At 29.2% G+C, this 11917-nt stretch overlaps 1 protein-coding gene and 1 long non-coding RNA gene across 2 annotated transcripts; both read right to left on the bottom strand.

Moving 5' to 3' along the window:
• Positions 1–7632: 7632 nt before the first annotated feature.
• On the bottom strand, positions 7633–8345 carry LOC111420363 (uncharacterized). Its single transcript, XM_023053338.2, has 4 exons — positions 8251–8345; positions 8007–8192; positions 7828–7948; positions 7633–7772 (listed from the first exon to the last, which is right to left on the bottom strand). The coding sequence occupies exons 1-4, from the start codon at positions 8306–8308 to the stop codon at positions 7703–7705; spliced, it is 435 nt and encodes a 144-aa protein (XP_022909106.1). The 5' UTR covers positions 8309–8345; the 3' UTR covers positions 7633–7702.
• A 2432-nt stretch (positions 8346–10777) lies between these two features.
• Positions 10778–11637, bottom strand: LOC139430569 (uncharacterized). Its single transcript, XR_011640971.1, has 2 exons — positions 11489–11637; positions 10778–11430 (listed from the first exon to the last, which is right to left on the bottom strand). It is a non-coding gene; the product is annotated as an uncharacterized lncRNA (long non-coding RNA).
• Positions 11638–11917: the final 280 nt, after the last annotated feature.

Here is an 11917-nt window from a genome sequence, read left to right as displayed (position 1 = left end):
TTTACTCCAAGTCTTGATCACCGGTCCGATTCGAAATAAATCCTCAGCAACAAATTCTGGTGACTCAGGAAAGGTAAGGTGATATTCTTTGTTTTGTTCCAAAAAAATAATTAGAATCCTTAGGATGTAATGGAAATTATACCCTTGGACAATGGTTCCTAAAATACCAACAAAAAAGTTGTTCCAATAAGAGATGCCAAAAGTTGCTCCCCTCAACAAAAACCTGGATATAGAAATTAAAAAAAATGAAATGTGGAAATATTAGATTTAAGAATTTTTGTTTGTAGGATAGTTTTTCTTTTTAAGTAATTAGTAATTTTTTTTTTAAAGTAGTTAGAAATTTTTTTTTTAAAGTAGTTAGATTTTTTTTTGAAAAATAGATTTAGTAGATTGTTTATTTCGAGTGATGAATCCCACAAATATGGATTAGAAACAAAATTTTACACCAAAACCAAAAATGGCGAACCAACCAAAATTTCTTTAACACTCGAAGACACGTATTGCTCTGGTAATATAGTAAGAAAGAGAGGGCTCAAGAAGAAACTTGAACGGTCTTTTATACCCAAAGATCGAAAATATCAAAAAAAAATTACGACTGCGCAAGATAACATCATGAATTTACGACACCCTCTCAAAAGCAAAAAGGAGAATTTTAAAGTGATAGGAGTTAAAAGGAAAAAAAAGGAATACTCAGAATATGTTGCTGAAAGAGAAAACAATAAAATGTTATAAACAAACAAAATGAAAACAAAGTAAATAAAAATAATAATAAGTTTCCGAATGTATGCAACTCATAACCCATTACACATAAACAAGTCACCCACACATAACATAAACATTTCGGAATGTAACAGTGTGTGCGTCTTGAATATAAAAAAACCTAACAGAACATTTAGACAAACCCGTTTAAGCGATTTTTCCATAAACTGTTTTTAATTGTTTTAACGAATTTATTCGTTACTTTTGGGAAATCCTGTATGTATATATAATTTTTTTAACATCCTGTGTACGTTTCCTCTAATGAATTAAAATTTCCTTTTTTTTTTGAATCGATGGTTAATATTCAATTCTCTTATTATTTAATGCTAAGTCACAAATACCATAAATTATAATAATTCTACATGATTTAAATCGATTTATTTAAAACGGTTAGATATAAATGCGAGCTATTTCCTGGGAAATTTTTATTAAGAAATTTACTTTCTAACTGAATACCGTAAAATATAAAAATGAGAAGTCCAATTATTGAATTTTACACTGGAAAAACCGTGTTTGTAACGGGAGCAACGGGTTTTATGGGAAAAGTTCTTTTAGAAAAGTTAATCAGAAGTGTACCCGATATTAAGAAAATCTACATTTTATTGCGACCAAAAAAAGGATACAACCCCGAACTAAGAGTTAAACAATTAGCTGACAGCCCCGTAAGTATTTTAAAAAAGAATTTCATATTTTCACCAAATAAATCAATTTTTCTCAAAAAAGATATTTACCTTTAATAATTTAAATGCAAAAGCCAACGCAAAAATTGAAGCGATTTGCGGCGATATAACCAAAGAAGGTTTTGATATGTCCATAAATGATAGGGAAAAATTAATTGATGAAGTATCCGTTGTGTTTCACTTTGCCGCTTCCGTTCGAATGAACCTTTCATTAAAAGAAGCTGTTATTACAAATACTAAATCAACTTATGAGTTGTTTAAATTTTGTATGAACTTGAAAAATTTGCAAGTATGTTTAAAATGTTTTTTATGTTAAATTATTAAAAAAAAATCTTCCTGTAGTCGGTTGTTCATTTATCCACGGCTTATTGCAACGTTGAAATTGAGAATATGGAGGAGAAAGTGTACCCCATTGACGTTAATCCATACAAGATTATCGATATGGTGGAGTGGATGGATGAAAAGTGCTTAAATGGTATTACTAAAAGGTTATTAGGTCCTCATCCAAATACTTATACGTTCACTAAACGACTTGCTGAAATGATCGCCGTTGATATGGGTGATAAAGTACCATTAATAATAACGAGACCATCTATTGGTACGTTTGATATTATTAGAGAAGAAAAAAATACATCGTTTATTTCTAGTTGTCCCTTCTTTGTCTGAACCAACGCCTGGTTGGGTGGATAATTTTTATGGTCCCATGGGAATATTTATAGCGGGTGGAATGGGAATTTTGAAATCATGTTTAGTGGATGGCGAAGCTATACCGGAAATGATTCCGGTGGATTTCGCTATAAATAGCGTAATATGTTGTGGATACCAGAGAGCAAAGACCAAGTAAATATTTCTGTAATTATTTGATAAATTTAAAATTTCTTTCACGTGTTTCAGTTATTTAACAACGCCTACAATAAACATAACTAACAGATTTCCTTATACTTGGCGTTATATAGTGGATTCATTTATGGAAGTTACGTATAAAGAACCATTAAAACATAGTCTTTGGTATCCCGAAGTATACTTTACAAAATCTATTTTGTATTCATGATTGCTTCTTTTTTCTTTCAACTAATTCCGCCGTTGTTGGTCGACTTCCTATTAATCATGTTCCTACAGAAACCTTTGTATGTATTAAATATGATGTGATTATTCTTAAATGATTAACAACCTGTTCTAATTTAGCTTGGTTTCCATTCAAAAACGTCTAATTTTATCGTTTCAAACTTTGAGGCACTTTACAGTGAGAAAATGGACATTTGATAATAGCAATTGCATTAAAGTAGAAGAAAAACTAGATAAAGCTGATAAGGAAATATTTTACGGTGTAATAACTAAAGATTTTGATTTAAAGGAATACGCTGTTAACAGTTACAATGCAGTTAAGAAATATTTGGTAAACGAGGATTCGAAGAACATTGAGCTGTACCGCTCACGGAACAAAATGTAATTTAAAAAATTTTTTTTTTTATTTTTTAATGAACTTACTTTTTCCAGATTTTACTTTCTGAATCTCTTACTTAAATTATATTGGTTATACATGGCGTTAAAATGGTGTTATGTATTTCTTAACTATTGGTTCTAAATAATATTTAAATTGTTTAAAAATAATAAAAAAGTTCGAATTTTACGCTGCCTGGTTTTCTTTTTAACAAATCTTTTTAAAAATCATATCGACTGTATTTTGAAGTATCATGATATGATATATATGTTAAATTGAAGCTTAAAGATTCTAGTATATGATATGATATAAAAAGTATAAGATAATGTTATTGAAATTTTCATGAAAAAATTATTAAATAAGAAACAGTTAGGTTTATAAATCAAAAATAATACGAAACTTTCCAAAAATCATAGCAGCCCCGTTAAAGTTTGATCTTTGTTTCTATGCATAATAAGTAATAAGTTTGATGATAAAGTTTTTTTGTAAAATCGAAAAACGTCAATGTTTAATTGTAGCAGAAATCGATAATCTTGTTAAACTTTAGAAAATCATACCGACATTATTTTTAGGAATTAGGAAATGATGTTTTTATTAAATTAAAGCTAAAACGTTAATCTTTATTTCTACGCATAACAAGTAATAAGTTTGATGATAAAGGTTTTTTGTGAAATCGAAAAATGTCAATGTTTATTTGTAGTAGAAATTGATAATCATTCTTAAACTTTAAAAAATCATACCGACTATATTTTTAGGAACTAACAAATGATTATTTTGTTAAATTAAAGCTTAAACTTTGGTCTTTATTTCTATGCATAATAAGTAATACGTTTGATGATAAAGTTGATTAATAAAATCGAAAAATGTCAATGTTTAATTGTGGCAGAAATCGATAATCTTTGTTAATCTTTAAAAAATCATACCGACTTTATTTTTAGAAACGAAGAAATGATTTGTTTATTAAATTAAAGCTTAAACTTTGATCTTTGTTTCTATGCATAATAAGTAATAGGTTTGATGATAAAGTTTTTTTGTAAAATCGAAAAATGTCAATGCTTATTTGTAGAAGAAATCGATAATCTTTGTTAAACTTTACAAAATCATACCGACTTTATTTTTAGGAACCAAGAAATGTTTTTTTATTAAATTAAAGCTTAAACTTTGGTCTTTATTTCTATGCATAATAAGTAATACGTTTGATGATAAAGTTTATTTGTAAAATCGAAAAATGTTAATGTTTAATTGTAGCATAAATCGATAATCTTTCTTAAACTTTAAAAAATCATACCGACTTTATTTTTAGGAACCAAGAAATGATTTGTTTATTAAATTAAACTTTGATCTTTGTTTCTATGCATAATAAGTAATAAGTTTGATGACAAAGTTTTTTTGTAAAATTGAAAAATATCAATGCTTATTTGTAGAAGAAATCGATAATCTTTGTTAAACTTTAAAAAATCATACCGACTTTATTTTTAGGAACTAAGAAATGATTATTTTATTAAATTAAAGCTTAAACTTTGTTCTTTATTTCTATGCATAATAAGTAATACGTTTGATGATAAAGTTTATTTTGTAAAATCGAAAAATATCAATGCTTATTTGTAGAAGAAATCGATAATCTTTTTTAAACTTTAAAAAACCATACCGACTATATTTTTAGGAACTAACAAATGATTATTTTGTTAAATTAAAGCTTAAACTGTGATCTTTGTTTCTATGCATAATAAGTAATAAGTTTAGTGATAAAGTTTTTTGTAAAATCGAAAAATGGCAATGTTTAAATATACATAGTAGAAATCGATAATTTTTATTAAACTTTAAAAAATCATACCCTCTTTATTTTTAATAACTAAGAAATGATTCTTTTATTAAATTAAACCTAAAACTTTGGTCTATATTTCTATGTATAATAAGTAATACGTTTGATGATAATGTTTTTTTGTAAAATTGAAAGTGTCATACCTTATCTTCTTTTTGATTTGCAACAATGCTTGTTATAAAAGATTTCCTCCGATTCCGAAGTGTTACCTTTAATAACTTGAAAGAGCAACAATTCATAAAATTTTCATATTTTCGTATCTATCTCGATATTGACGCATTTAAGAGCAAAAATGCAAGACAGCAATATTGTTAACAATAAAATTTGCAACAATACCTGTTACAAAAAAGATTTCCTATAGCATGCTCCGATTCCGAAGTGTTACCTTTAATAACGTGGAAGAGCAACAAATTCATAACATTTTAATATTTTCGTATCTATCTCGATATTGACGTATCTAAGACAAAAGTGTAAGAGAGCAATATTGGTAATAATAACATTTGCAACAATGCTTGTTATAAAAGTTTTCTTATAGCAAGCTCCGATTTCCAAGTGTTACCTTTAATAACTTGAAAGAGCAACAAATTCATGAAATTTTCATATTTTCGTATCTATCTCGACATTGACGCATTTAAGACAAAAGTGTAAGAGAGCAATATTGTTAACAATTTTTGTTATAAAAGTTTTCTTAAAGCAAGCTCCGATTATCAAATGTTACCTTTAATAGCTTGAAAAAGCAACAACTTCATCATATTTTCATATTTTCGTATCTATCTCGATATTGACGTATTATGCCGCCAAATGCGTTAAATGATTTTAAATTTTTGGGCACGTTTTGACCCTATTTGTACTTTCAACCTCCTCTTCTAAACTACTAAACGTCCATGGTTCATATATCAAAGTACCCTTAAAATTCACTAAAGAATCAACCCTTGAAGTTTGTTGCAGTCATTCAGATACACCCTATATATTACATACAAATTCTTCAATGACCAAAATAATAATATGTTGTTCTATCTGACCTTTACTCCCAGTCTTGATTACCGGTCCGATTCGAAATAAATCCTCAGCAACAAATTCTGGTGATTCAGGAAAGGTAAGGTTATTCTTTGTTTCGTTCCAAAAAAATAATATTTAACATCCTTAGGATGTAACGAGAATTATCCAAGGACACTGGTTTCAAAATATCAAAAAAAAAGTTGTTCCAACAGAAATGCCAAAGGTTGCTCCTCTCAATAAAAACCTGGATATAGAAATTAAAAAAATTAAACGTGGAAATATTAGATTTAAGAATTTTTGTTGATAGGATAGTTTATCTTTTTTTTTTAAGTAGTTAGTATTTTTTTTTTTTCGTTAAGTAGTTAGAATTTTTTTTTTAAGAATAGATTTAGTAGATTGTTAGTTTAAAAAAAAATTGAAAGAAGAATATGAAAGGGTGGAAGAAAATGCCAAAAATATTTAATAAAGACCTTACAAAAATGCTTACCTCTAATGTTCGAGGTTTAACCAGAAGATAGAAGAAAAATTTATAAAATACGTTGAAATCCGGAATCTCCGTACAATTTGGTAAAAGAAAAACACTTTTCCAAAATTTTATTTCGAGTGATGAATCCCACAAAAATGGATTAGAAAAATTTTACACCAAATCCAAAAAAAACGAACCAACCAAAAATTTCTTTATCGCCCGAAAATATGTATTACTCTGGTAATATTATATGAAAAAGAGAGAGCGAGAAGAAATTTGAACGGTCTTTTATACCCAAAAATCGAAAATATCAAAAAAAAATTACGTCTGCGCAAGATAACATCTGGAACTTACGACACCCTCTCAAAAGCAAAAGAAGAATTTTTTTAATATGATAAGAGTTAAAAGGAAAAAAAAAGGAATACTCAGAATCTGTTGCTGAAAAAGATACAATCAAATGTTGTAAACAACAAAATGTCAAAGTAAATAAAAGTAAAAATAATAAGTTTCCGAATGTATGCAACTCACGTAAACAAGTTACCCACACATAACATAAAAATTTCGGAATGTAACAGTATCTAAGAGCAAAAGTGCAAGAGAGCAACAATCAAATTTGCAATAATTTTTGTTATAAAAGTTTTCTTATACCAAGCGCCGATTCTCAAATGTTACCTTTAATAACTTGAAAGAACAACAAATTCATAAAGTGTTCATATTTTCGTATCTATGTCGACATTGACGTATCAGAGAGCAAAAGTGCAAGAGAGCAATATTGTTAACAATAAAATTTGCATCAATTCTTGTTATAAAAGTTTTCTTATAGCATGCTCCAATTCCCAAGTGTTACCTTTAATAACTTGAAAAACTAACAACTTCATAAAATTTTCATATTTTCGTAACTATCTCGATATTGACGCATCTAATTGTAAGAGCAAAAGTGCAAGAGAACAATATTGTTAAGAATAAAATTTGTTACAACTTTCGTTGAAAAAGTTTTTTTGTGAAAAGCTCCGATTCCCGAATGATTAATAACTTGAAAAAGCAACAAATTCATCAAACTTTAAAAAATCATGCCGACTTTATTTATGGAACTAAGAAATGATGTTTTTATTAAATTAAAGCTTAAACTTTGGTCTTTGTTTCTATGCATAATAAGTAATACGTTTGATGATAAAGTTTTTTTGTAAAATAGAAAAATGACAATGTTTAATTGTAGTAGTAATCGAAAATCTTTGTTAAAATTTAAAAAATCATACCGTTATTTTTAGGATCTAAGGAATGATTTTTTTATTAAATTAAAGCTTAAATTTTGGTCTTTGTTTCTATGCATAAGAAGTAATACGTTTTATGAGACAGTTTTTTTGTAAAATCAAAAACCTCAATTTTAATTGCAGCAGAAATCGATAATCTTTGTTAAACTTTAAAAAATCATACTGACTTTATTTTCAGGAATCAAGAAATGATTTTTCTATTAAATTAATAAGATATTTTTATTGCCTAAATTTATAAATAACCTTTTTTATCATTTCCTTCCTTTAAACAATTTCTTCTTTTTTGTTGTGTTTACATTTTGCAATCTTCAACGCCCTCTTTAATTTGTTATCTCTAAAAATACGACTTTCATTAATAAACAAATTAAAGAGCTTTTGTTAAAACTTACTGATTTCGAACATAACAGCAATAAATCATAACTAATATCACAGCTAAGAAACACACACCAGCTACAAATAGTCCAGCAAGTGATTGAATTTTAAAAAGTTTTTCATTATAATTTCCAATAACTAAAAAAGAAATAAATTAAAAATAATTTTTTTTTTGTGTATTTTCATTATATCTAACTAATTTCCAAATCTTTCCTTTCCAACAAATCCATCTCATTTTCCATAATAAAACTTGTATTTACCACTTGAACGCACTCATTTTCGATCCATTTATGATATTTATCACAATCGCACACGCTGTTGTTGCAAATTAATCGATGATCAATACATTCGTCGTTATTATTACATCGCTCACGATAATCGCCTGTAATTATCATATATCTGTTATATACTATTATCACATTCATCTCAAATTGACTTACTGAAAAGATATCCTTTAGTAATTAAGAAAGATATTAACACAAAGCTGAACCAAAACATTTCGATACACAACAGAATGTTAGTTTTGTTATAAAGTAAATTTAGAATGTTAAAATTAGAATATATAAATGTACAGTGTCCGCCAAAAACGCAGCACAGTACATTTTAGACAATTTGTTTACATGACATATTCATCCCAATCTTTCGTTCTAAAATATATTCAAGTTAAATTAGCAATAATTTTTGTTTGAAACGTTTTTCGAAATTATCGCTTGGTGGCGCTGTGTACTGGTATAAAAGCAAGTACATAAAATATACAGGGTGTTTCAGGTTTTTGTAGCAGGACTTTAACAGTTGATAGATCTATTAAAATTAACACAAAAACTTCATTTAAACATAGGTCGACAAACGCTTTGTTTTAAAGATACAGGGTGTTTAAATTAAATTTCTAAATTGATTTTTATTTAATATTACACGTGTATTTTAACCGATTCTATTTAAATTTGGTATACGGAGGTTTTTTTGGCATGAGAAAGACGATAATGGAGTCCGTTTTACTATTGTTAATTTTAAGTCTATCTTTATTAACAGAACCGATTCGTTTATTCTGTCTTTATATTTTGTAATTCATATTCAGTTTTCTTGTATTGTGTTCCCTCTCTAGACGAGTTTCTTTTTTGTGTACAAGTTCAAGAATTTTCGGGTTTTGTTAAAAAGAAAAAGATGAACATTGTATTGTATTGTAAAACTGAGCCGTGTTAAACTTCGTTCATAATGTTCTTCTCTAGCATTATTTCTTAAATGTTATTAATTAACTCCAAAGAGTAAAATAAAGTTCAGTTTAATTCAAGTAAGTGTTTATAATTCAGTTCGAAAAGTTCTTCATTCTCAAGTAAGTTATTTCGGTACAAAACACTAACTGTAACCGGTAGAGGGCGCTCTGTAACGTATTCTTTACCGACTAAAATAACAACGAAATTAAAAACAATATTGCACTTTAACAATGGAAAATCCTTTATTTTTCAGCTTTTACCGGTTTCGCCCTTAGGGCATCCTCAGAAAGCAACCTGTTGTATAAAACAACATAATGCTTTACAATAATGCTTTATCTTAATATACAGGGTGTATCTGAATGACTGCAACAAACATCAAGGGGTGATTCCTTAGTGAATTTTAAGGGTACTTTGATATATGAACCATGGGCGACTTTGGCTCCCCTAAGGAGCTACGTCCCTCCATAAATGGCGAAAAATTTTGGTTTAATTTCTTTTTCTCAAAAACCATAAACGCTAGGAAAATGAAATTTTGGGAATACAGAGACAGAGTTATCGGAACCAAAAGAGATAGAAAGTTCAAACATGGCTCAAAACGGCGTATAACGTCACCAAATCACTTTTGGGCACATTTTGTTTTTTATCTCCAACTTGCTCCAATATGACATTTGCCACCTGAATATTACATATATGTTCGACAGTAATATCGGAACCAAAAGTGATAGAAAGTTCAAGCATGGCTCAAAACGGCGTATAACGTCACCAAATCACGTTTTGGACACATTTTGTTTTTTATCTCCAACATGCTCCAATATGACATTTGTCACCTGAATATCACGTATATGGTCGACAGAATTATCGGAACCAAAAGTGATAGAAAGTTCAAACTTGGCTCAAAACGGCGTATAACGTCATAATATCACGGTTTGGGCACATTTTGTTTTTTATCTCCAACGTGCTCCAATGTGGCATTTGTCACCTGAATATCACATATATGATCGACAGAATTATCGGAACCAAAAGTGACAGGAAGTTCAAACATGGCTCAAAACGGCGCATAACGTTATAATATCACACTTTGGGCACATTTTGATTTTTATCTCCAACGTGCTCTAATGTGACATTTGTCACCTGAATATCACATATATGGTCCACAGAATTATCGGAACCAAAAGTTATAGAAAGTTCAAACATGGCTCAAAACGGCGTCTAACGTCACCAAATCACGTTTTGGGCACATTTTGTTTTTTATCTCCAACGCGCTCCAATGTGACATTTGTCACCTGAATATCACATATATGGTCCACAGAATTATCGGAACCAAAAGTGATAGAAAGTTCAAACATGGCTCACAACGGCGTATAACGTCACCAAATCACGTTTTGGGCACATTTTGTTTTTTATCTCCAACGTGCTCCAATGTGACATTTGTCACTTGAATATCACATACAATGCGATCAAGAAAGCCGGTCCGCTAAAAACTACTTTCCCAAGCGCGTGATACCAATACTTACTGCCCTCGTCACAGCGGTCACACCCTCCTTCCACTTGATTTAATAGTGGTGGGGAAATGGGAGGAAACTTTTAGTTTAGTAAACATAACCTTAAAAACTGACACGCACAAAATTAAAAATGTTACTCTCGTTAAAGAAAATTCGAAATAAATTCTCTCTGGAGTTAGATTGGTGGATGTAAATTTAAATTATGATGAAAATAATTAAAAAGGATTAATTAATAAAAAGAAAACCCTTTAAACTATTCTTTTGTAATTAATTTATTTCATAAATCAAAAAAAGATCTTTTATTTTATTATAAAAATAAAGGTTTAGAAGTTTTATTTATTATAAAACGAATTCAAAATCTTGACCATTCTTTTCTAAACATAAAGTGATTCTTCTTTTCATATTATCGAAGACCTGTACAAGTTGCTCTGCAGTTATTTGTTGAACATTGTGTCGTATTGCATCTTCCAATTCTTCTATGGTCTGTAAACGGTTTTTGTAGACAGAATTTTTGAAATGACCGAATAAAAAGAAATCTAGTGGGGTTAGATCGGGTGAGCGAGGTGGCCAACATCCTCTACTGATTACTCAATCATCATGAAATTCATGAAGGAATCTTTTGTTTGTTCGTGCAGTTGCATTGTCATGTTGAAAAAACCCTTCTTTCAATTCATCATCATGTAATTATTCAATGAATTCTTGTAACAAAGCACTTTGACAACTTTCCTAATGTCATGACATAAGGTAATTCACTACATTTTCCAGGCATGTCTCCCTAAATTCTTCTACACAAAGACTTGTTGAATATTTTCATACCCCATTTTGATCTTTTACTCTATTTCGAAGATAAGATTGGCGAAGAAACTTTGAAACTTGTCTTCTTCTAAGGTGAACGGTATGATTTAACCTAAAAATAAATCAACGAAATTTATACCAAACCGATTTAAAATAAAATAATTATTTACCTTAGAGAAAAATCACAATCGAATTTTTGTCTTAATAAAGACAGATAATATTAAATAAAACCGCAATAAATTCATAATGAAATATTGAAAACACCAAACGCCAAAACCAAGAACACGACTCAGCTCAGCTGATCGAAACCATTCAAACTAAAAATCGATATCACCTCGTCGACCAATAAGAACGTTGAAAATTAAAAACAAGTAGAAATGGGAGGAGGCTGTGACGAGGAAAGTAAGTATTGGTATCAAGCGCTTGGGAAAGTAGTTTTTAGCGGACCGGCTTTTTTGATCTCTCGGTATATGGTCCACGGAATTATCGGAACCAAAAGTGATAGAAAGTTCAAACATGGCTCAAAACGTCGTATAACATCATAATATAACGTTTTGGGCACATTTTGTTTTTTATCTCCAACGCGCTCCAATGTGACA

Source organism: Onthophagus taurus, chromosome 7 (assembly GCF_036711975.1).
Source record: "Onthophagus taurus isolate NC chromosome 7, IU_Otau_3.0, whole genome shotgun sequence".
NCBI lineage: Eukaryota > Metazoa > Arthropoda > Insecta > Coleoptera > Scarabaeidae > Onthophagus > Onthophagus taurus.
The sequence above is the reverse complement of the archived record's forward strand: the minus strand, read 5'-3'. Positions and strand labels throughout refer to the sequence as shown.

Bases quoted from the DNA above. Each gene is read 5' to 3' on its own strand.
- LOC111420363 (XM_023053338.2), bottom strand. From the start codon at position 8,308: ATGTTTTGGTTCAGCTTTGTGTTAATATCTTTCTTAATTACTAAAGGA. The intron at 8,193-8,250 runs GTAAGTCAATTT...TGATAATTACAG, and splicing joins TACTAAAGGATATCTTTTCA to GCGATTATCGTGAGCGATGT. The intron at 7,949-8,006 runs GTTAGATATAAT...TTTCTTTTTTAG, and splicing joins AAGGAAAGATTTGGAAATTA to TTATTGGAAATTATAATGAA.